General features: G+C 37.7%; 1 protein-coding gene across 1 annotated transcript in view; it reads left to right on the top strand.

Moving 5' to 3' along the window:
• The window catches only part of LOC139742627 (netrin-1-like), a 90,958-nt gene that overhangs the window by 42,387 nt on the left and 21,073 nt on the right, over positions 1–27,498 (top strand). Inside the window, exon 2 of the mRNA XM_071653152.1 lies at positions 16,710–16,898. Coding sequence (XP_071509253.1) covers positions 16,710–16,898 — 189 coding nt within the window. The remainder of the gene's footprint in view (positions 1–16,709; positions 16,899–27,498) is intronic.

The raw sequence follows: 27,498 nt of genomic DNA on the forward strand, positions 1-27,498 counted from the left end.
TTTGGCATAACACTTTCTTTGTGGATGCATCGCGGCAAATTACAGTAAATCATAGACAGACTGAGAGCAATGCCTTCAAATAGATCCTTCTAAGCGAAGAGAAGATGGGTTTTCCGCCGTTATTGTGCGGTTTGCTGCAAACAGGCAGCCTAGACAGTAGGGAAAATCGTGCCTAAAGCGTGCTAAGCGAAATAGATCTTCGACCACCTTGCATGTATTGAAAGTTTTCGTACGGCTCTCCCTGTAGCCTGTGTGCAACACAATGGCTATCACTGTTGAGCAGTACTCATTTATTCGTGTTCAGACACTGAGCTAGAGTGCTTGTAAAGCACAAAGTGAAAGTAATGAATGGACCACAATGTGAGAATTTACGTTTCTGCTTTGTCCTGTCGTGATGGTAAAATTCATGTATGATCTTTAAAGTTTGATAGATAAAGAGAAATGATTTCGCAAAGATGTGTCCCCTTGCAAGCATGCAGTAAGAGTAAGCTTCTTGTTGTTTTTTTAATTAGTGGAAGAGGAATTCAGTTAGAACAGTACAAACGTGAAATGAATTGGCATTGTTAGAATTCAGTAGCAGGGAGAGGCTATCCGAAGTAGCGATATTTGTCATTGGTATTGTTTAATGACATTCAAAGGCAGAAAAAACAACAAAGGAAAAAAAAGCGGTGCGAGTATATAAATGGCAGATATTTTCGTGTGCATAAATCATGATCCGGATGAGAGATATGAACAATGATTTTCTTTTCTTTAGACCATGTAAAATGCCAATACATGATATTACGTATTCACTTTCATGTACTTTCCCTTTTTCTCAATGAAATAATGAATTAGATGGAATAAGATATTTTAGCACATTAACATATTACGACTTATTCTTATCGAAGAGCCTTTAAAAACAGCGATATGATAAATATGAATCAAGAGTGATGTGTAAAAATGTCTTTTCTACAGGGGTTCACAGTTTGACTTCAATTTCAATGTACAGGACACGGATGCTTTTAAGCAGAGTAAGGCGCCATCTTGATTATTCGTAATAACTTTCACAGCTGGTGGACAAGATGTGACCATTGAGGCCTATATATGACAGAAGAGTATTTACCCGTTGTAGAATGTTTAAAGGGAGGTGGTGGTTCTGATATTTTGTCTTATTTTACTTCTTGTTTCAGAAATCATTTGCCTTAATTTCACCTAGTATCATTGAACTTAACTTAACTGCAATCAATAGCGTAAAATCAAATGTCGCTCTTCACATTCTGTAAATTCTTGATTTTGACTCGATTCTAACGAGTCTTACTCTTCTGCTCAGTTTGCTTGCTTTCTTGTCATCATTGTCAACTTAAGTATAGAGTATTGTTACCCTATAGGGATTAAAATTTCTTTCACTAGAAACGATACCAAAATTCGTCGCTGATTTTATCAACAGTGTATTTTGAGTGAATCATTAGTGCTTTCTCTTTTCATGGAGGCCGTATGGCCCTAACACCAAGTCCTTTTGTTCCATGCACGCATTCGTTCTTCAGCCTGTCGTAACTTCATGAGGCCAAATTAAATTTTGCAGACTATTATGCGTGTAGGCAAGAGAATTATGAGTCATCGGAAGATTTGGTTACTGGCATTCGACGCCATGCGCTGCAGCGTAAATGGGTCGGGAGAAGACGAAGTGCACTTTTCATGTGTTGATACGGCCTGTCTTATATTAACGCAAAATTTAATCCACGCATGATCCAAGAAATTGTAGTAGTTGCACTTCGCATTTAACAATACCATAGTGCTTCCCTGTCTCTCCGTCAAGGTCGTACTTAAGAAAACATACTCATTTGCATCCAGAGTGATGTGTCGACAATGTATTTGAATACAGATAATGAGACCTGGTGGATTCTCCTACTTCTCTTGGAATGTTTGCCTAAGAGGCACACGAAAGAAAATTCAAGTGTCATCGTAACGTTTGTTTTCCCTTTGTATGATATGTCAGTGACCCATGTTTTCTATTAACAAATTTCATTATTATTGTTGAAAGATGTCAGTCCCAAAGCAAACGCCTGTAGAATACAGCTGTACATTCACGACTATGATATTATATATTTTGCGGTGCCATTACATGTCAGCTGTCATAGTAATCATATTTGCACATGACAATAGAAATACTGAATTTGAGTGAGTGTGTTCAATTGGACATGAACCTTTCATCAAATATCGCAAACAAATAATGCATTAAAGCATACGAAAAGTTGATCAAGATGAAACGAGCATCTTAGTGTTCTGAATGTACTGTCAGAGGAAAAAAAGACAATTTGACTTGGGGGAAGGGAGGTGAGGGTGGGGGAGGGGAGGAGAGTTTACTTATGCTGGAGGATGTCATCAAACCATATAGGAAATAAGGTGCTAGGAGTTCTTAACAACAAATGGGATCCCTACCGACGACCATCCATTCATTCATCACCCGAACTCTGCAGTTCACTTTCTGGCCCAAATCATATTTCCCCGCAGCTATGAATTTTCGCGTCGCCTTGTCCAATTTTCTGTTGGCGTCACCCTTTCATTTTTTTTTTAGTTCTTTTGTGCATGACAAACAAGAAGTGCGCGTACATGGTGGGCACGTCAGGGATAGGTGTATTATGCCTCATTTTTTTGACCGTTTTTTATGAAACTAGCAGGGAAAGAGAAATAAAGATAGAGAGAGAGAGAGAGGGATGATTTTAGCGAATTCTTGATCAGTACATTGAAAGTTGCAAGATTTGTATATTCGGAACTTTAAAATTATACTGAAACAACAATACAATTATTAGATACAAATTTGGTCCCGATGTCAATGCCTCACAACCCATCATCTTTTGTTTGTTAATAAAAACCATTATGACAGACACGTTTTACGGGTTCATAATGTTGCAATCATAATTAGTTTGTCCTTCCTTTAAAATTCATTCAGAGTTTCTAGGTCATTGCAAGAATGGTTTGATTTATTCATTTGTAATAGTCTGATTACATTCGTGTAGATTACAAAAAAAAAAAGATCACCTCATCTTGCGTGCACATGGATTGTAAGCAATGTAAGCAGTTAGAATTTTATAACCATCGTATTATAAATTCAGAGTTTGATCGGATTTCTACTGTGATTAATTTTTGTCCATTCTACCTATATTGTATTCAACTTACAATCGAAAGGATATTGGATTGAAACGTGCTGCCAGAAGACGCCTCATTGAAACTTATGCACAATGAAAAGAATGTACAACAATAAGCAGATTTCCCAAAACTTGCCTTGGTGCTTTATTCGGAACGAGAAGGGTAGCAGACGACTTGTTTCGAAGCGAGGAGAAAAGACAACCTGCTAAAGCTAAGATAAGGGAGCGTCTTGTTTATTAGATAAGAAAAATGGAAAGACCACCATAACCAGCCTTGTTCCAAGCGTAAAGGGAAACAGGGCTACATCCACCATTTAGATCCATGGTAATATCATGTGTTTAGGTGATAATCATGCTTTGTTTTTGTTTATTTTTTGTTAAATCCCGCCCATACGAGGCCATAGGAATTCATCGATTTTAACAAGATTATACGTTGTCTCCCTCAACCCATTGGAGGATTTCTTTATCACAACAGTATAATTACAAATTACTGTGTAGTTAATATGGACATGGACAAAGATCTTATTGCTGCCGCTCAGAATGATGTAATCAGTCTCAGAAGTCGACACACATCACACCACGATAACATTACTCAGGTTCATTCTATAAACCCATGCCCTGTTCGATGGCACATTGGTCACTTGACACTTACATTGTATAATTTCAGTGTGTCAGTTATTAACTTGTGAAAATTACAAGCTCAGTAGCGCTGATTACTACCAATTACTGTCCATTTCGCTCGTCTTCGAGGGGGGGGGGGGGGGGGGAAGGGACTTCCTCTCAGTCTGATCTTCTCTCGCCGTTCATAGAGAGTCCGCCAGACTCAGAAATGGCGATAGGACTACCTCAGTTACTCTCGAGAGGGAGAGCTTTGCAGTCGTCACCGACGAAACGGAATCGGCCCACTGAGTTCCACGGTACCGACTGCGCAGGTCGAGTTGATGATTATTGCGGATATTTGCATTCGATACCATCGTCAGGGTCAACGAGGTCATCGTCCTTTGAACCAACCGAAGAGCGAGCTTCAGTTCGCACTTCCTCATGACAAGGCTGTCACCCGGCTCGTACAAGCGGGGCACCCATGTTGGAGTCATTAGGCAGTCAGCACTGGGACCTTCAGATCGCTATCGCCACTAAGGCTGCGATTGGCATTGGTCTCGTTACACTTTGAAATATTTCTTGTTTTGACGGGTAACTCTTGACCCTGGCCTGCAAAGTCTAATCAGAGATGGAAATAGTGGTAATATATAACGTTGGGAGCGTAGACATTACACTGAGATCTGTTGGCAGTGGAATTGAATATCACGGTTAATGTATCCTCCGTGCTTCCGCGAACGAGTTCAAAGTATACGAAAGGTTGACAATGTTTTGAGAGGTGCTGGTTGACTTCCTTACAAGGAGAGTTTATTTCCTAGTTCTCTAAAAGTGCTGAGCTACTACACAAGGTTTTTTATGTAAAGTATTTTCATTCGATATAGCGATTTCTGGAGAAACTGATACTCTGTAGGCATGGTAGGACCGACGTGATGCACATCAGCTCTTGTCTGGATGGGGCTGCATTTTTAACATCTTTTGAATCATCATGCAAAATCAATTTTGTATGCACACAGTGATTCAATGTTGTTTGAAACTATACTCCGTTTCAGTACAAGACCAGAGTGATTGCACGCGTAAAGCAGTGCCCCATTTCATGGTTTGGGACACAGCGGAAAGTTGACAAATGCAAACTCTGCGCGATCTTAGTCTACGTGATTTGCGTTATGGTGGCGTGAATCATATACAGCCCTTACGCACATTCTCTCCCTCTCTCTCTCTATTCTCTACGTTTGCGTTGTTACTTTTCCCCCTCACGACATTTCGATGTTCCTTTCTTCCCAACAAGCTCTCTGATTAAAGCACTTACAGTACAACTGTCGACCATCAAAGTCGACAAAACGTCATCAAATACGACTGTAGGTTGTCACATGTTGCATAAATTAAGTGGGAGGCTGTATGCCACTAGTTTCCAACACGTCAAATACATCATTTTTTTTTTTAAAGGAGTTTGGGAACTTTCATGGATGCTTAAAAGTGCTTAAAAATATACAAAATGTGAACAATAGTTATGTTTCTACCCTAAACCGTCTACAGTTACGGTTTATTGAGAAAATTAGTGATATCTCCTTAAATTTTAGGCTTAATTGCAAAATATTCAAATGGTATGACGTTTTGTGATACAAGTGACGAACACAATATGTGCATCAAATGTGGTATCTCGAACCGTTTTAAAATCACTTCTCCCAATGGTAAACACATTGCAGTGCAATCAGAACAGACGAGTGCATACACACGAGTGTGATCTGCTCACTTGCTCTTGCATATTGATTCGAAGAAAATGGCTGCGATGAAGGAGAAAGCTGTTCCCACTGTCCCCAAAGAAGTAAAAGAATCTTTCTGATATATCGCAGAAAATTACCTCCCGAGCTCCACGACTGCGTGGTTTCTCTACCAACAGCTAGAGTGGCCCACATTTCTACAAGCTTGTCTTTTACACGGGCCTCTCTTTTCCAATAACACAATTATTTTGAACATTAGTTTTGCATGTAGATGTATATATATCTACTGTTGAATATATTGTATTTTCCCTTGAACTTGTATCGACAAAAATGTGCTTTTTGAAATACAATTTCATTTGAATTGAATTAAAAAGGAGGGCTTTCAAAACTTTTCCATTGATCAATACGATCATTTTGGCATGGTAAAAAAAAGTTCTTGTTGTCATGACACGTTTCTATATATCTACATGCTCATCAGACGAAGGAGGGGAAGGAGTTGCAAAAAAAACCCCAACAACAAACAGAACAACAAACATATATATATATATATATATTTATATATACACACATACATACATATACGTTATTTCCCATCCCTCTATTTTACCATAATTTCGCCAAAGGGCAGAATGTAGATAATAAATCTTCTGCAATCTCACAAAGCAAAAATAAAAAAAAAGAAAATCAAAAATACAAAATTCAGAGCTTGTTCACTCTCGTGATCATTAAACAATCTCTATTCTGCTAAAATCATGACATTTTTTCCTATGCAGATGACTGCTTGTAAATTGTATAAACGACTCATGCTACATATGGATATGTATGTACTTACTTAAGTTTATGTAGGGCCTACATCTGTATATCAGCTTTAGGTGTGACTCACTTATCACGTTATCCCTTCCTTATATGACGTGTCTACGCCACTGTTCATACGAACTGTACGAAGAGAAGTTGACTCTCGTTTTCATGAGATTTGGTTATATATTTAGATGCACATTCTAGGTACATAATCTATCCAGATTAAAATTGGGAATCAACAATGAATTAAAATTGTACACATGGAAACATAAAGACATTGCTCAAATCCTAACTACATATATTATTCTGACTATCATGTTTGTCCTGAGTTTGAAGCATGTTTAATCATCTATAAATCATAGGATTAAATTGCCATTTTCATGTTCGTTGTACATCAATATCACGGAGAGTTGGAATCCTCCCTCCCCATATACACCCTCTCCGACTGCTCTCTCTCTCCAAAAGAATTGTTCGCATACCTTAACATGAAAACACACGACACCTGAAGATTTCTCCGAGAGAAATACACTTGTAATTACCAATGCTTTCCATCGTAGAAACAATCATGTAAACTTTTTTTTTTCTTTCAAAGCGGTTCTCTTGTCAGTGATGTCACCGACAAAGAAAATGTCAAAATTTGGCAAGCAAGAAACCATTTCCGGTTGATTGATATCTAACTCTGATTTCACAAGGAAGTGTTTATGCAGGAGTTGCTCATTGCACGAATTAAAATCGTCAGTTACCCTTTTCCCTAGTGTTTTCAATTGGAGTGTTATCATTTACTTGACCGTCTTCGATATACTCTCCTTCCCTTCGCTAAATAGATGGCACGCGACCCACCTCCCCCCCCCCCCACAAAAAAAAATGACACATGGATTACGGAGACATACACATACACGTATGTGTGTGTAAAAGTAAAACACACTCACACACACACACACACACACACACACACACACACACACACACAAGTATATATATATTTTCGTTTTTGGTGTACCCATCCTGTATAGTGAAGAAAATATTGATATTAGGATTTTAAGATTATCGTCACTGCTATTTCTACGAGGCCAATACTGCCCAATGAATAGTCGTATGATAGAAAAGGATTTTTGCATTGAAGACTCCTTACTTTGTGTGATCGAAAAAGGAATAAATTGCAAATGGTACATTTATTAGTGGGCATTTTACAGCGAGCATCCTTTCATACTTCTCTGATGCCTGCAGATAAGCTGTGCGTGAGTTCACATTATTTACCAAGCGCTGATCACATGGAAATGTCTCTAAACGCTGAAAGATTCGCTTCGTTTGTCCTTGACTGTTGGAAGAACTTATGGTTTTGTTTACATTGAGGGGAATGCGGGAGGATGACATGAAATTATCATTTTTATTCTGTGTTTGCGCACACGCAAAGCAGCCGTAATCGGAAGTGGAGGCGTCGACAAACGTTCGCCACATTGAACTAAAACTGAACACACAATGAACTAAAGCCCGGACTTTGGCAGATCGCCCTCTAAATAAAACGCAACATACAAAGGCAACATACCCTTGTTTGTGTTTGTGCGTGTATCTAATGCGTATCTATAAGTGTGTGCATGTGTGTCAAAATATAAACAGTTATCAAATATAAACATTTATGCATTTATCATATTCTAGAATGAAATGATATGTATAATAAATACTATTTTTATAGTAACCAATTACCATAGCTGTCGTTTGCAAATTCTCTTTTATGAGAAAGAAATCAGCGAATGAATAGCTCCAGGGAATTAGCGCAAAATGAGACATGCGAAGAATTCCGATAGTTATGGTTTATGTTTTATGACATTGTGTCCAATCGGCTAACAAGAGATCAAAACATCGCATGCCTGGTACTCGTCATTATTTAAAATGCCACTAATTTTACAGTAAATCTAGCAAACTATGAATTTATAATGTTCGTGTCCATCTCCCAAAATGGAGGATATTAACTTTGCTGGATAATGTATGAGGCGTCGGTGGCTTTTTAGAGTAAATAGTCAAGTTTATCATGTTTGTTGGTAGTTTTTATTTAATAGAGCATTATTATTCATCATAGATGGCCTTTAGTAGCTATACGAATACAACAGATTTTATTTTTATTGTTTTCGTTCTGTCTGGAGTGCATAACATATTCTTCAGAAATGTTATCGCTTTCGTGATTATGAGTATGCAGCTTAGCTCCACACATTCTATGATTTGATTGTTGTCACTTAAAATATGTGAATTCTGTCATTCATATGACGTATGCATATTTCATTTGTGTCATTTGATTCAATAATACATGTGGCCATTAGTCACTCTGATGTGTTCACTCCATTATGCCCAATACTTACGTCCTAAAGACTGTCATCAAATTATTGATCATCGACCGTTTGACTGCAAATTCTATAAATGTGTGATTTGTTTTGTTATTATTTCATTTTGTCTTTTTTTTATAGTTTTGTCATAGAATATTTCATTTCATTTAAGACATACTTCATAGATACAGACGCATGTGTCCAATTCTGTGCTAGCTTTTCGTCAACTCTTTGATAACAAAACAAAACACACATATGTACACACATACAAACACACGCGCGCACACACACACACACACACACACACGCAGTGTGAGAGCCTTATTTTGTAGACGTGCCATGGGAAAATTCTAAAGTATTTCCCACGTTGACCTTCGATTTAACCGTTGGTGTGTTTTACCAAATGTAGCAGTATCTGGGGAAATTTGCAAGCTAATCGCATGCATGTGTGCGGAGGTTCGTAGAGCGATGAAATCATGGAGATGCAGTTGTAACTCGATGATGAAACAGACCAGTAATCCTTGTAGTTGTCTTCCTGTGTACCGTGATCATGACAACCTCTACAGAGGTCCATCCCACACCTACCACCCCTGCACGCACGCGCGAGCACGCACTCCCACACACAAGAGAGCTTCACTACACACATTTAATGTGAACGACAACAGAGATTTCGAAACACCACCAAAAACGACTTGTCAATTCTATGATCGACAGTGGTTACATAGCCATAAATGTACCTCACATCGGGATAAGTCTCAATCATTTTCGGAGACGGATATAAACGAGGAATTCCAGTCCATTTATAAGTTTGTCTGATAAGAAAGAATAAAATCTTACGAGTACAGCAGTGAAAATTAATATTATCGAAATCGGGAAAAAATAGAGAAGTTATGAAATTGTGAAGTTAGTCTAATTTCTGCAGAACAGTTCTCGTACAGTTGATATAAATATGTAAATTAGAGAGCTGATGATGTAATCACCTTACATTTTTGCATTGATCATGTAGGCCTACAACAACAACGAAAAAAAATTAAATGTTTCTGTTATCAAAGCGTAAAATATGATGCTATTCCCGGTTGAATATTTTCAAAATATTGATCAGTTAGATATATCAGGATTTATACTGGGGTGTAAATGCGTTTGAATGAAAGAATGGAAATTTCAAAATTTCACAAGCTACATGGCAAGTTGTGAGGGGATGACATCATCACTTCACTATTTGCATATTCATATTGACTGTTCAAGAACTGGGACTGAAAAATTAGCGAAATTTCAAAATGTATTAAGTTTCTTATTTTTCATCCGATTTTGAACAAAATTTCGTTGTGCTGAGAAAATTTTACTCCTTCTTTTCAGATTAACTTCCAACCAACTGCACTGTCACACGTCCTAAGCTACGATTACATCTAGTTTCATTTGACAGTCACGAAGGCGTTATTGCCACTCACTATTATACATTGAAACTTGTTTTGCACGGAATTTTGTAAAGATCACAGAGTTTGTAATTCTTCAGTAAATGACATTCATTATATGCCCTCATCAAATGATGTTGCTGGAAGCTGGGAATATGACGCACGAGTCCGAGTTCATTCTAGCTCTAAGTGTGTGGGTTTTTTTTTCCTGAAAAGTATGCATGCAGATACACTTTGTCCGCATCTTGCCATGGTCCTAATAGACATGATAATTGTTACTAACACTGCAGTAGTCAAGCTAGACTACACTGATGTTTGATCTACCCGTAAACTCCTGTGTATACAAAGCTTGATTTACGTCAAAACGAGTCAAATGAGATTGCTGTTAAGAGGTGTGCTCAGCCCAGGAACACGGTTATCATCATTTTGGAATTTACGTCTCCAATTAACACAGACGGGTGAACTAAAATGGTAGCAACATCCTTCGGTTATATTGACATCTGCGACACCTTCTTGCAATTAACACGTTGGGTCGATCGAGCAAACACGCATATATATATGGGCAATTCCGCAGTTAGGTGGACATGACATGGATAAAAAAAATGTGCCTCTTTATCTTACTCTTTAATTTAGGTACCAACTAATGCCATGGATGTTCACCAATCATTAAGGTCTTTCAAATTCAGTAGATTTTATTTTTCGTATTAATTGATTTCGCGAGATCTAAAACCATCATTTAAAATGTACATGTGGGACTGGGGATGCTGAAATTCACTTAAATGCAAATTACAGTGGTTTCCTTTGAAATTTTTTCCTCAAAGTTTTGCTAATGGGTAAAAGATGAATACATTTAAATACTCCAGAAGTCATGTGACATTTTGTCAGTTACAAAAGGGTGAAATGACCTGCGGAATTACTCCGGACAAATGTAACGTTACTAACCGTAACGTTACTAACCATGCTTTTGGGGGTCTAGCTAAAAAATAATTGGTCGAACTGCTAAAAAAATTTGTGTGAACATTTGTCATGATGCAATAATTAAAATTAATGCAACACTTTGTTTGAAGTGACTTGAATTTTTGCACACTTTTTGTTACAAGACATTGATTTTTTTGTCATGTCCTTTTTTCGTAACGTTACTAACCTGCCCTTTAAGTTGCCATAGCAATTCTAATATTTCATGGATTGTATTCATTCTTTTCTGTATCATAAACCTGGGAAGGATGAACATGTTTTTGACATAATTTTGACTTGAAATGAATAAATGGTAATTTAGTAGTAAAAACAAATATCTGAATTTGTTCAAATGTAACGTTACTAACCGCGGAATTGCCCATATATACTTCTCAGTCCCACCGGAGTGTGAGTGAATTAAATTTGAAGCGTCACTTTGGCTATTCCTGTACTTTTACTTATGCTATGCAAATGTTTAGAAATGACTCAATGCTTTCTGATTGCTCCACACTGAAATATAATTCGGATTATTATTCAATTTCTCTCTTTCTCGTTGTCATTGGCCCTATAAATCGCACAGTTACTAATTGTGATTCGAACAGTTCAATATCCAGTTCTTACAGTTTAGCTTCGCGCCCCGTGATTGTTAAAATACTGTCACCCGTTTCCTTTTGCTGAAGTGCCCTGTAACCGGAACAATGACCATCGTTTGCTCTGAACAAACGTATCAATTGCACGGCAAACCAGCCATTTACACATCGCTCTCGAAGGCTATAACGAATAGAGAGAACGGCTACGTCCAAATCAAACTTCTCTCTCAAACCCACCAAAGTAAATGAATTGGCGTTGTTCCTTTCGCACTTTCTTGAAGAGAAGTCAAACATTTGCCAAAGTAACGATGAATAGCAGCCAAATGACTAGACTAGTAGCTATGCCAATTTTCTCCTTTATTTCCCTGTCAAGACTTTGTTTGATGTTTGTTTTCCCCAAATCGTTTTTTCCTCTCGTCCATACTGTCATCATTTTCTTCCTCCTCCTCTTCGTGCTCATTTCCTCTTCCCCTTTTGATGTGTACGAAGATCAGCCAATAATTTTATTACTGCACAATGAATGATCTCCTTGTTATTATTTCTTTTTCCTTTTTTTCTTTTCTTCCTCCACATTCTTATCTTTCTTCTACTTCGTCTTCGTTTTCTTCGTCTTCTTGTCTATTTTTTTTCTCTCGCCCCATGTCACTGTTTCTATGTACGACACTATAGTACTGTTAAATTTAAGTTTTGATTTCAATCTTTAGTGTCCATTTGGAAATTCCTTCTTGTTTCTAGTCAACACACATAAACACATAAAACATTAAACAAAGTATGATCCAAATCTCAAGACATTCATCCTAAATAAACTTTGACATATTTTATAACATGCAACATACTAACAATCCAGCATGCAAACAAAAATCTGACACTTCATTAAACTTTGATGTAAATATTGCACTTGTTAGAACAAACATCACCACAACTCAAAAACAATTTTTTTTTTAAATTAATGAAGTAGAAGATTATCACAATATGCATAAAAGCGAATTACAAGAGGCTGCCACCATCAAGAAATTAAATTCTACACTACTATAACGATTCGGCTTTGAAACGAAATAAAATGAATCATTCAAAAATGACATATAGGCCATAAGACTTTGACAAAATCCAAATTAGCCAAAAGTGTCATTCGGTACACGTACCGGTCGGTACACGTACCGGAAATGCATCTATAGAACAGTTACATGTTACAAATTCGATTTAAACAAACATGATATAACATAATGACTATACCTTTACCCTGTCAAGGCTACACATCAATGGCAGCATTACCAAAATTTAACTGTTATCAATTCCTGTGGAAAATTTGAACAAAAAATTAATTCATCTATTGCGTTTCTGCAACGGATTTGTATCTAAATTTACGATACCGCATGTTATGGCAAATCATATGCATTTATGTTAAAGGCACACTCGTAACAAGTTCTTCACTTCTAAAGATGTGCCCCAGCATGTTCAAATTGATCGCATTATTATTTGTATGGATGTTTATTTATTTTGCTGGATATAAATGTCATTGAACTGAACTGAACTGAGCTGAACCTAAAGAGAAGTTTCTTCGAATGTATATTCTATTTTCATATCAGGTATTGATATTTTTTCTCACAAATTACATACGCGACTACAGCTCAAACAATAGTAGCAGTAGCAATAGTAACGAAAATCCCATGCATACAGAATAAACTTTTTTTATAATAATTAAAGTTACAGGATACAGAGGATGTCATGTTATTATTATCATTATTATTTCTTTTTTTGGTAGGGTGAAAATAATGTGTGGGAGAACCTACAGAAAAGCATATGCTTTCGGGAGTAGGTTCCCAGGAAAGAAGTCATCACGCACACACATCTACGCACACACACTCCACGCATGCAAGTACGCCTGAACAAGCGTGCGTGCACACACCAATGCACAAAAGAGAAAAAGAAAGAAAAGAGCACCGACAAGGCCTTTATAAAGATGACATTGAAAAGAAAGTAATGTGGGTACATGTGCAACTGCGAGAGAAATGAAAATATCGTAGGACTTGGAGAGGAATACCAAACGAACCTGTCAACAACCATGCCGAGGAGTATAAGTCAATGGTAGTGATTTTGAATTATGCTGTCGCCAGTACGGTGAATGTAATTCATGTTTAAGCTTACGTGTTTGCTGTATTAAATATCAGTATGTAAAAATGTCAAATTTGGGGCCATTCAGCAATGGGAATGTAATTTGCAATATTCGTTGTCGAGTTTTTGGTGTATCATACATGTCTAGTTGAATGCTATTTATTCATTTCTCATTTTTCATTAAACACAAACGCTGAAACTTCTGGCAGTTATTCCTTCTGCACATCAAAGATCCTAAATTCATTTTAATACAAGTCGATTTTAAGAATACACGTATTACTTTTGCAAATATTCATTGCTTCTGAAGAATGATACATTCCCTTGACCAGTTGCCAGGATACATTAAGGCAAATATTCCCCATGTCTTCTTGAAGCAATCGGTCAAATATTCTGCCAAATTCATGGGAAAATAATTGCGACAGACAGCAACCGACGTAGAAGGCATTACAATGGGCGGAGAGCGGGGTCATCGTGAACAAAAACCACTCGAGAGAAGTGACGGGATCTCATATCTCGCTTTTTGCCTTCTCGGACCCGAAAAGGTAGAGAAAGCGAACAATCATCTGGTCTTCTCAGTGGCATTTATATGCTACCGGAGTACCGGAGGTATGTCATTACTGTTCAGGTGTTGTCGGACCAAGGTTTCCTCTTTCCACTTCCCTATTCAAACTGCGTCGCGTCACAAAAGGGCCTCTAATTTATGCCTGAGCTATTCAATAGTATCGTGTGGGTATGAGATGAGATGCTTCCAGCATCCAGACACCACGAAATGCTGTACGATAATCATTCCTATTGATGGCATCACAGTTTGATGTCGATCTGACACGTATATCGTAATTCATGCGAACCATATGTCTTCACTGAAATTCCTGCCAAACCTGACTGCGGCATGCGTGTAATCCAATTGACCGTCATTCATGCCATCCGACAGAAGACATCAGTAAGTGCCCACCCACATCCCTTCAACACAGGAAGAACTAACCTGTGCTATGCGCAAGATGTGCGGCGAACCATCCGACAACGACAACATCGAAAATGAAGGGGAATATTTTAGTTTCAGTACGTGACCTTAATGCCACATCATCCAGAAGTTCAAGCGGTTGTGATTGATATTTACGTGCTTCTTAGCAGCCACCATCTTGTCATCAAAATCCAGGAATTATTTACTCAGTTCTGGATGATCCGCATTAAAATCTGTCAGCCGCCAGGTTGGAAAACAAGCGCAGTAGCTGACCTCCATTAATCATCCTAGGTATATGGCCAGAGCGTTCTGTCATCCTCGCAAGAAATATAACCATGTGTCTGCTGGTGGCGGCGCCCGCCGGAATGTGAGCACTTGAGCGCACTGCAACTTGAAATTATGAATGAAATCATATTTTCAAGCGAGCTATACCCTGTTACTGTGTCCCTTATCATACAAATATTATGTTGTGTGTGTCTTCTTCCTCCCATAACATTCCTTGTTTATCTATTCCTCCGTTTACCCCTCCAACCATAAATTCTGTATTTTTTTTTTTCGTTTCAAACAGGTTTGCTCGCCATGTTCACGCTTTGATTTTTGTTAAGTGCAAGCTCGTAACGAAGCAAGATTTTCCTTTCCGCCTGCCTTCTCCTCTTGTCATATTTGAAGAGATTGATTACAATTGCAGATCTTCATTCATAGAAATTTGAATCTCCTTTTCAGTCAATTGGACGTGTGCAGACGCAATACATTGTATTAATTCTGTCACAATAGCATACCGGTGAAGATAACGGCTTATCAGTTTTAGAGCAGTTGAAGACTGCTTTTCTCTTGATGAATTATTCTATATTGAACCGAAGTTCCTTGTACGAATTAGTGGGGTAATCTTCCTTGGTTTTCACCAGTTCACTTTTCGTAGTATGACAGACTTTGGAAGTGTTCCATGTTTGTAAGTAAAATATCTTACACCATATGAGCATCTGCAATGTGTTCCGCAGTTTTCCCAGACAATATCATAACTAAGCATGAAAACATACATGTATTTCATCGTATGTGAAAACTGTGCCTAGCTAGGAGAGGAGTGTCAGGTTGATGAAGAAACTATTACAATATTTTGTAGAGAGACACTTATGATAGAGAAATCGGTAGATTTGATACACCAACTATTAAATTGTCCGGCAGTGTCAAAGGAAAAAGGAAGTAATCCGCCTTCCTCATATCTCTTTGTGACGTTTCCAGTTGTCAATTTTACGTTTACAGAAGGGTTAAGAACAAGAAAGGAAATAATTCATTTCGTCATAATGTTCTCTAGCAATTACTTTGACTATTGTTTATTTCACGTGTCTTAGTAACACGTGATTAACACAATATTCGCATGAAGTGTTATGTATTTTTGTTTCGTTTTTGGCATCACTTATCGATCTCTTTTTAAGATTTTGCCCTTCCAACACATGCGAGTTACATAGAGCCATGTTATGTAGTAGTCCCAAAGTTATGTTGGTCGGAAATTCATTACTTCTCTTTACTATTACAGATAAATAAAGGGAATCATGTTGTTTTACCAAGACTCCTTGTTACGTTCTATTTTTCGAGAGTCTCAGCCTGATAGTGATTGCGTGTGGGAGCGAAAGTATTTCCCTTTATATACAATATTAAAATATCTTTTTTCAAACTATACACACATGGCATGTATACTGTATGAAGTAAAACAATGCACACTGTATAACGGGTCTTGAGTATCAAAATAACTGTCAGCTAAAATATGTCTTTGTGTAGGAGTGTGTGTGTGTGTTTTTGCTCCGTTGTGATGTCTTGCAGTGGATTTCTGACTGCAGGTGGTAGCTAACGATTCTCCATCTCCTTTCATAAAGTAGAGTATTCAGTAGATGATTGTTCTTTTTTTTTTGTCGCTATAATACCATTTGTGCATATATTTTGCATTATTTGTCCATCCGAATTGTTTAAAAGTTGACTTGATGAATGTATCACCCTGTATTTCTTTTTATTGATAGAAAAATGAATAATTGAATGGAATTGAAATGATAAATAGACCAGAAGGCGTATTTTGGAAGCCTTTTCTTAAATTGCGTCAACCTTTTCTTACCCTGTTTGCATCTTTGACAGCCTGCAACTGCAACCTTCATGCCAGAAAATGCCGCTTTAACATGGAGCTGTACAAACTTTCGGGCCGGAAGAGCGGGGGTGTATGCCTCAAGTGTCGTCACAACACGGATGGGCGCTACTGCCACTATTGTAAAGAGGGTTATTACCGCGACCAATCTAAACCCATAACACACAGGAAGGTGTGCAAAGGTAAGATTTACCGGTTCACTGACTGTCATTTGAAAAGACGAAGAACGAATAAGCATTGTGGCATAGCATTGATGACTTCAGTAATGTGTGCAAACTTTCCCTGTTCAAACACTTGTTCTCAAGATAGTGTTCTCGAAACATTTCTCATTGTTTTCGCAACTAGCTCAGTAATGATGGATCCACATGTATCTGCAACACATGGTAAACTTCTTCCAAATATTGTGCATTTACACAAGTTCTTCACGGCACTGTAAAACTAAAGGAGGCTTCATTTTGAAACTGCTCACTCATCTAAATTGATATCTACCGTAGAAAACCAGGTTGGAGCCAATGCGAACTATCCAGGATTTCAGATATTAAAAAAAAAAAACACCGTACAAACAAAATACAGGTTTCATGAATCTTCCACTAAATGTAAATCATTGATTACTATTTTTTTGTTGTTACTGGAATAGATTCTAGTTTCTTCTAGTAATGGAGGGAAAGATATATGCACAGATAGCTCACGTGATGTTGTGTTTCACTTTCTCCTTCTCTCCACTTTACACAACACAACATTTTACTTGGATGAAACAAAGTACATTGTACATGTATTCTATGTTGGAATCTAAGGACGTAACTTCTTACCCAAGGTGCCATTAGTGCTATACAACCTAGATTATAATACATTTGCGTTCAATTATAGTGCCACCACCACTCTTAGTCACTAAAATACATAGGAATAGTTATAACCTTGAAGACAGAGGAATAGGATTTCGAATTTCCAAACAAGGTCGAATCATTTGTGTGTGTTTGTGTGTAGGTCTGTGTGTGTTTGTAACTCTGTGTGAGAGGGGATTTATTACGTAATTATATGTGATAAAAACTTAAAATGGCATTATATATATATATATATATATATATATATATATATATAGAGAGAGAGAGAGAGAGAGAGAGAGAGAGGGAGCATAAAAATTCCTGCAACGTCAGTCAGCAGTGTAGTTATTCTCAGTAACCAAGAAAAACGGGAACTTTAAATGACTGAAGAAGCAATAATATGTCGAAATATTTCTTACCGAACGAACTGCATACACTAAAAAATGTAAATTCGAAACAAGCTGATTTCACAGACCTCGTGGGAAAATGCAGCGGAAGACATGTTAGCGGTTTAAAGAAGGAACTGAAAGGGGAGTGCCTTGCTTAAACCATGTAGCTGCAAGCCTAAACCTTGCCTTAACATATAATGAAATTGAGACGATGTCAATTCATTCGCCAGACCTTTTCTACCGCACGATAGACTCGTACCAAACGGCGTTTGGTAGATTCGTCTCCCCCTTCCACTTCTCGGCGACTTTTGTGGAGTGTGTGTGTGTTGGGGGGGGGGGGTAATTTGCAATAACCTGTTTTTCCAATAACTTGTTTCATTACCAAAATCGATGGTACATGTCACTTGGCATAATAACTAAATTCAGCATAAGTACAACAATAAACAAAGCACACAAAAAACCCAAAGCATTTGCATTATTGTTTTGTATAAGTCTTTCGTAGGAGTCAAAAACTATACTAACTGTGGAGTTTTTTCCACTATATTTCCAGGGTACACACGGTTCAGCGAATAGTGCCTGCAGAATGCTACATTATTAGCTTAATCTGAATATGTATATTGTTGTACTTTAGAATAGATACTGTTAATAATGATCATGTCCTTATTACCTGCTGTACAATTAACAGCTATATTTTTAGATGGACATGAATAGATTTTGAATGATATTTTGTTACATATTACGTTGTGAGTGATCCACGTTTTACAAGTCCTGCATACAGTGGACCACTCTCTTCCATACTTACTTTTCTGCCAATCTTGCAAAGCATGCATTGCTGTTCTTGGTTATTCTATACTTGATTGTACATATATTCTATTATGTACTTTACGATCTACACTGCATTACGTATTTCTTACAAATTGATAAAGCAGTATGATTTGTGCAATGTATATGCTTTGAATTTTGTTTCAGTCTTTTGTTGGATGGAAATAAATGATAATTGAATTAAACTGAATTGAATTGAAAAACGATATGAATAAATGACTTTTACGGATTACAACTGATTTATATTTCTGATTCAATAATTGATAGAATTTCATTCATTAACGTCCATTGTCACTTCATTAAACAGAAGCTTCGTATTAGTCGTAGTATACAACTAACATGGCAATGAAAATTGTGCATATCTTTTTTTATGTCATTATCATCCGCATTATTCAAAGTAGTGATTTGTTGACACTGGTACGCGATCGCTTAATCGGGCTTCGCAAAAATAGCGATATTATACATTAAAAATACAAAATAGCGATCTACCGACGAGCATTTATGGCTTGTGTGACATGGAACACTCAAGTGTGCAAGAGATGATAACATAATATGGTCAATTCGTTATAATATATGTCTCCAATGTTATTCTCAGTGCTTTTATTTCTCATGTGCCTATTTGTTTTTACGTAAGCATCGACAAGAAATTACTCCAGTCAGTTTCAGTGCTGCAACGAGTAACGTATCAACCCTCCGTTCAGCCTCTCCCTCTTCAGCCCCAACTTAGTAAACTGAAGCTGTCATATTGAGGCAAAGTTTCAGAGGTGACGTGCGCCAACCCTCTGGAGCTGCCCAAGTCTGATCCAGGGATTTCTGACGAACTTGTCAAGGGTTAATAGAGTTCACGCGCGACTGACCTTGACACAAAGAAGAGCCAAGGGGGAAAATCGGGTTAGATCATCAAGCTGAAACGAAGCAAACCGCTAAACATATTGTGGTTTTGAAAATAGAGGAGGCAGCTCGAAAGACCGATTTTGTTTCAATTTGTTAGGCCGTGGTTTCTGTCTTATTATCTTCCAATCTGGTTTTCCCTTTCTTTTTACCCTCACCTGTTCCATCCTCATTGTCGACGCGCTTAGTGACAGAACATCCATCTGTCATAGCTCCTGTTTCTATCCTCACACTTTAAGCTTCTGCGGATGTACTCGTCTTACTAATGCCTGCTCATGTTTTGGACATTTACTCTACCTGTACCATAAGTTGTTAGGCCATTAGGTCATTTCAACGACGTAGGCTTTAACTCGAACTTCAAATGCGCACAACTGGCAAGTTGTCAGCACAGCGACAAGAGGCATAACTCATTCCTTGAATAAGGCCTACAGCTTTGACTCATCATATCAAGATATATACATCACATTATACGATGATAACGATCTAGGGTATTTGCTGTGCTCCCATGCACATTTCCTTTACCCTCCGATGCAACTTAAGCAGCGTCGCGTTTATGAATCAACAATGTGTGGACAGTCGAACAGCTTCGAAAACCGTCAGAGGACTTTCATATTAATATTCCTCCTGGCCATATCACTCGCCTGTCTGCCACGTTCCATCCAGACGAAAGGCGGAAATCTGAAACGAGATTGAGGTAATGATTCATTCCAACGACTGATGGGATGATGTAGACCTAATCATTTACACAAGACGTACAACTAAACCTCATTCCGCAGGTCATCATGTCCGGAATCCTAGTAGATTTAGCGTAGATGAAGCAATAGTACGTGAATAGCCATCATTTCCATGAAATTGCATTTTTCATGAAGAAAATTAATTTGTTTTTAGTAATCATGCATCAAATAACAGGATAACAGGATATGGAAGCATTTCATGGCATTCCCCAACATCGTTTCATTTCATGTGTAAGCGTGCTTATTCCTTTTTAAGCGAAAACAAATCAACGTACAAATGATTGATTAGTGTTGCACATAAACTGCAGGATATATTAGGATTTGTTTACAATTGAATTGCCCCACATTAGACTAAAGAAAGAGACAGTAAAGAGACTTATGACGCATGTACACGCAATTATGTGATCACACGGTAATAGTAGCACGGTCACATCTACTATGTGAACATATGCAGAAATATCTTACTACAAGATACATTTTGGAATCAAAATCAATATATTAGTAAAATCCCATGGGGGACATGGCGATATTGTTGCTAATTCACAAAAGAGGGAAGGAAAAATAATTTTTTTTTAATGAAGATTTCACTAGGTATACACAAACACTCCTTTCAGGGCAATACTATTATGGTACGTGTGAATTGAGACACAAGACTATACCACCTCTCCTAGTGGCGTTGAGGATACACCTATAATATCCTCCTATCTTATGACGTTGATGATCGTGCGTAGACAACATACTTGTGGAAACAGTGCATCAAATTCAGTCTATTGACCGATGCTTAATGAATGCTTAAAATAATGGACAATCACTAGGTGCTATTTAAAGATACATGCATGATGATGATGATGATGACTCTATCCCGAAGGACGCCAGAGGGCCTGTAATTGTTTTCTCGTTGTCTAACGGTCTGTCGGTTTGTACGTCGTAGGATTTTGATAATAGTGGGACAGACTATTATAGAATAAGATGCAATATCCATACCCGTATCTTGACACGCTGAAAGGATGGTAGAACGTAGGTTATGTGCCAATATATTCATGCATTTGCCCTTTCTGGTCGAGAACACTGATTAAATTGCTTGATTACTGAAGTGTAGTAACCATATCAACCATATACTCGCAGATTATTAGGCTGCACGAAGTCATTTCGAAACACATGAGAGCCACACCCACATTTTGTTGATAATCGCCTACACGCTGTTTACCATTTACCGCGAAAGACGAAAGATGCCAATCTTCAATCAGTTACAAATTCCCCAAAGTTGCGTAAATAGATAATGAACTATACTTGTTCTGAAAAAAAAAAACCAAGAATACTTTACTCGTGTCACTTGTTTCAAAAGGCTCGTGCAAAGTTGGCTAGCTGACTAAAGCATTTCGATAGAAGCTCGATGTCATGATTTTTGTTCACTTTTAGTGGACTTCTTCGTATTCAGAATAGCTATAACATGCATCAAATGTTAATGAGCTATGGATCTTAGTAAGGCAGCAGTGAACTACATCATCTAAAGAGTTTTATTACACAAGGTCCCTAGTGTTATATAGGGCTGAAATGATCACGCCATGACTCTGAGCTTTTGTTGACGATAGTTTTGCATAAGATGATGCCGAACAATAAGTCGTCCTACCTTGCTTCATCTGCCGCGTTAGAGCGAGGAATTTCATCCATGAGACGTTGACCTCTAGGTGTTTTCAGGCATCACTTGGAGGATCACCTCGGGGCCTTCCCAAGCGCTGGCCTCCCGATTCATATGAAAACGTCAATAAACAAGTATCACCTCGGGCATTCCCCGCTACCACTAAACGTCGTACACAATCAAGCCAGCCACCCGACCACAACAGACACAGTGTGCAAAGACTGGCTAACCGCGTGAACTCTAAAATCTCGCGTATTGGCATATTGGCACGATTCCATCGAGGATCGTTAAGTCCTCTGGCGACGAAGGGTAAGCTATCTCACTTTTTGTCCGTCTTTGACAAGTGGAGCTCAAATTGGAGGTTTCAGAGCAAAAAATCATGAATAGCTAACGATTTGTATGATAACTCGTCATACGCTGGTTACAATAAAAGTATGAATAGAACATGGGACATTTTCATTACGTTTAAACAAAGCTAGTTCTCAGTAGCTGTGTCAAAGACATATCTTGTGATAATGTTTATTATGGTTATCTATACTTAACTTCATTCATAGCTATATAGACCTTCCAACTGGCAGAGATGAGCAAGACACAAAGAGAGTCTTTATCACGTGTGGGGGCGCTGTGGCATAGTGGATAAGACTCCCGGCTCCCAATCGGAGGACTCGAGTTCGAATCCCGCCCAGTGCCTACGTCCTTGGACAAGATGCTTTTACCCACCATGTCCCTCTCGACCCAGGTGTATAAATGGGTACCTGGCAACGCTAGGGTAATAATAATGGCAGGGCCCTCTGGTAGAGCAGTGGTAACACTGAAGAGGCTACCCTGGGTAAATGAGACGTTGTTATTATTATTATTATTATTATTATTATTATTATTATTATTATTATTATCACAGGAGAAATTTCGTGGGGTAAACGTACCTATGTTCACCAGCAATGGGTTGCATATTTTTTTTTTTTGCTATTTCCATTTTGATTGTTGTATTTTTGATTGTTTTATCAAGGTAATGGATACTATTATAATCTATAAAGCGACTGAAGGCTGACATAAACACTACACTCAAGAAGGTACCTCCTGAAGAGTTTAGTCAAAAGTCTTTTCGGAGTATTTTTCAGACAGATTTTTAGCACTTTTTTTTGTTGTTTTTTGCTGGTCTTATGATAATAGAGTTAATCGAAGCAGACAAAACCTATGACTATGAACCAATATATTTGAGAGATGCATGCTTGTTCGATTTCTTCCCAAGTCTCCGAGAGCGTCATCAATGAATCAATTGGTTCGATTTGAAAAAGGTTTAGTTCATTCTTCATGGTTTTCGTAGAAGATGCTATAGGGGAGTGGCTAAATCACATAGCCAAATATCCCAGGACTTACTAACAACTTTTTATTCATTCATTTAATATTCGTTCTTATTTTTTCAGTTTTGATATCTGTTTGGGGGTTTGAATTTATACTGGGACGAAGCTGCGATTTTATCAACGAATTTGAACTTGACGAAGAGATGCCTCTCAAATATTGCTTAATTATTATAATTTGAACAACAACAAAAAGCTGGAAACTTTAATTCAAGACATGTCAGGATGGTTCAGTTATGGAAGCGTTTATGCTGAATGTACCAGCCTATTGAAATGCTGATAAGTTCCTTTCATATCACGCGTTGAATGTGCTAGCCACTTTCTACCCTGCTCTTGCATCGCCGACCTGTCTGTCGTCGTCATAACCTTCTTCTAGCGCCCGACAAACAGGACTCAAATATTGTTTTAAATTCAAAAGAATACACTCGTCACTCGCCGGATTAACGGCTCCGTGAACCGCGAAAGTGCAGTAATAGAATTGTCCCTATTTATGCGTTGAAACCGACACTGTTTTGCTTCTCTCGGATATCCATTTTTGTCAAATTAGTAGCCTCCCACATATTCTCTTTTGCCCTCGGTAATTCGTGGCTATGACTATTTCAATAAAGTCTGACATGGTAATGGAACCACGCATGAACAACTGAGTCCTACCTAGTGTTATGCCACTTGGTGGAAGTACAAATAGATGGATACTAACTTCTTTAACTCAGAACGAGAAAACGTCTGCCGCATTCATTCTTAGTCATCGTCTCGTCTACTCTAGTTTTAAAGAGAGTTTTATCGAACAAAATAATTTGTAATAAGTCGTCATGAAAGTGACAATCCGCATGTAATTTCTCAGCAGTCATTCATCGAATGAATATCACTGAGAAGAGATATCAGTAGGGCTTATACTGTATATTCTTCTTATCAGCTCATTCTAAAAGCGTTCTATGCAATGACAGAATTCTTCACATTGAATCTCAAAATACATTTACCATGCAGTTCGGCTTTCTTCAGACAAGTGGAAAAATCACGTCTGATTGATAGTCAAACATGGGAAGAAAGCAAACCATGTTAAATCTTAATTAACTTTTTCATGCATATCCGATCCATTGATTAAAACTGGTGTCTTCAATGTATGTGGGACGATTTGCTATCATCTCATATATATATATAGGTATAGCTTACACATTGTATCAACAAAGCACCATTAAAAAAAATCGTACCGTGCTGATAACGGAAGTGCATTTTATTGAATCATTATTTAGGTCACTGCCTTACACTTTCAAGAGCAATTCCACACCATCTTCAAGTCGACTTTGATGAAAAAAAAGAGAAAAGAATTTAGACGAATGAACTGGTAAAAGAAGCTTCTTCAAAATAGGAACCCCAGTGAGAAAGTCATGGAGGCTTAAAGTTACACATGCTTTCACCCAATAGTTCTTTATGATAATTATTAGTAACGACGACTACAAAATAAATGCGATGATGATGTCGTCAACACAACTTCATATTGCTTTGTGCACAAAAACATCATAAAGAAAAAATATAAACAGCTACTATAGCAGCTACCCCAGCAGTCACTTGCGCTAGGTTATTAGCACAAACACTAAAGCAAAAGCAAAAAAAAAAAAAAAAAAAAGACAGCGTAAACAGAAATAAATTATTGTTTGAATTAACGCTCCAGGTCAAAGTTCGATTTCAACGGTCACCAAATTTCAGCTGAAAATATGTTATATTCCAGCGATGCCTTCCACTTGGTGAATATAACGAGAATTTCACTTGGTTTCAAGGATATAGATATCTTGGGAGATGCCCTCTTTTTGTAAGGATGGTTTAAGGTCAATCCTCGGTCAGGTAAGGTATATATTAGCACCTTAGAGATGTAAGTGAAAGACCATTGTAATGACGGCAGATTAGTCATTAAGTGATTATACCGGCATCGTAGTCGATAGCCCACTGCTGTTGTGAATAATTCTGTTCTCTTTGCTCTTGTTTGTTTCCATCTCAAAAAGTAAATGTGTGTAGCTTAATGACAGTCTTGTGAGGCAATTATGTCAATACCTCATCTAACTTCCATATAGTTGGCTACTGATCATATCTGTTTTGTGAATACGTGTGAACTCTGAAATTCCACAAACTTGTTTCTTTTTTAGGTCAGAATATAATGAAACCTCTACTATTGCTCTCTTTGAGTATGTTCTGTCTTCTCAAGGTAACCTGAAAATAATTGCTCTTGAAAGGACAATGAAAATTGTAAAAACAAAAAGAGATAGGGTGTATTCATGTATAAACAAAAATAGGTGAATGTGTCATCAAGATGTAGCAAGTACTCAAACATGGCGATGATATCATTACACGTAATATTTTTCCTTTAAACGGAGCGATGAGCTTCCAAAATTGCGAGAGCACATTGTATTGTTCATTATGTTTATATTTGTTGTACATGTAATTATCAATGTTATTTCTTTTTCTCGCTCTATACTAAGAGGTATGCATCGGTGAAGCGAACACATTCAAAGGGACGTATAATCGATTGTATACTATTTCTGTGTACAGTTACTTTAAAAAATGAGCGTTTCATCTTATAGTATGTTAGTTACGCAAATTTAGTAATATACCTAATCGACCACCATATATACCACTCATATTCCTTTCGTTATATTCCCCGTCAAATCTAAATTTCTATATCGAATGGAATGTTGTTGGCGGGAGTAATTGTTAACATAGCTTAAAGAACATTTGGAAAACTGTTTTGTCATAGGTTCGAGTCCCACTGGTTCCTTTCTTGCGACATGTTTGTTAATTTACAGATCAGCAGTTGCGATCTTAACAAATTTAATTTGAGAGGGAGACAAATTAAAGAAACTCACACCTATTTTTATGTATTTCAATAATTTCTTCTTCGTCTTGTTGAAATAGGCATGGGATATAAGAATAGTTGAACAGATCGTCGAAGTGTTGGGTGTTTGTTCCTGTATATGGTGTACTTGTTGAAAAGGCGTTCCAACGATTAAATGACAGCATTGATAAAACGTAAAACGTGCTGACACTATGAACTATTGATAAAGTGAGAACATTTTCATTTGAAGGATTACAAGTAACAGGTTTGCTTCCGGACTTTTGTTGTAAAGCAACGATATTTCTAACAATGGTATTCAAAGAGCATTTCGACACCTATCTCCTTACTATTTGTGACAGCAGATGAAGACTGTGACAGTAGACTCCTATACCATTGTACTACTTCAATGTGGCATGAATCTATCACACTTTTAAGTGAAATCATTGCAAGGACGAGAATTATTGTATACCGCAATATAGCCTTTGAAATCCTTGTGGTTGAAGACCAGCCAGCAATACCCTAGCAAAAGAACTTCAGCTTCTGACACGTCAATAACCGAGCAACTGACTTGTTCAGCGTGACCAAACGGGGTGGGAGCCTTGTGCTAATCACAGGTAAACATGGCAATCCAAAGCACCTCGGGCGCACACCGACGTGAGGGATAAAAGGAAAATCTTATTCTGCGCCGTAGTTTCTTGGAGAAACTAATAGGTGTGAGAAAAGACGATTATCGGGCTATTGAAAATGTAACTGAATATTCACACAAAAGGGGGAAAATCGCACTTGGTGCCTCTCGCAGCTATGGTATAGTTTCAAGAAAGCCACGTCACTAGGAACAGGTTTTGTGTAATATATAATGGTAAATAGTAGCATTCTTGTGAGGTTACAAGGGGAATATTGCCTGCCTGCCTGTCTTGGTATGTACATTTCTCCCCCCCCCCCCCCCCCCCTCTGTCTCTCTCTGTGAGACGTGTAGGCTTTTCTGTTATTGAAGTTAGGTGAGAGAGGGCAGACAAACAAAGAGTACGGTCCCTCCTCTTCTGCGTACATTATTGTATAAAAATTCATATTCTTCTACGTAAATGATTCCTTTTCTTCTATTTACATCATGCCTATTCTTCTATGTAGGCCTTTATTATTCCTATGATATGTACAACATTTCCCTATAAGTAAGGCTGGCAAAAAAGAGGCCTTATGGTATGCCGGCTATTGTTGCAAAATTGTCCAGTCCTGGTTAGTAAGCATCTGATTCACACATTGTTACTAGCTTACTAAGATCCTTTGATCATGACGCCATGCTTCTA

The sequence above is a fragment of the Diadema antillarum genome, unplaced genomic scaffold (genome assembly GCF_040938485.1).
Source record: "Diadema antillarum isolate AM-2024a unplaced genomic scaffold, OU_Dant_1.0 seq00001009_RagTag, whole genome shotgun sequence".
In the NCBI taxonomy this organism is placed as follows: domain Eukaryota; kingdom Metazoa; phylum Echinodermata; class Echinoidea; order Diadematoida; family Diadematidae; genus Diadema; species Diadema antillarum.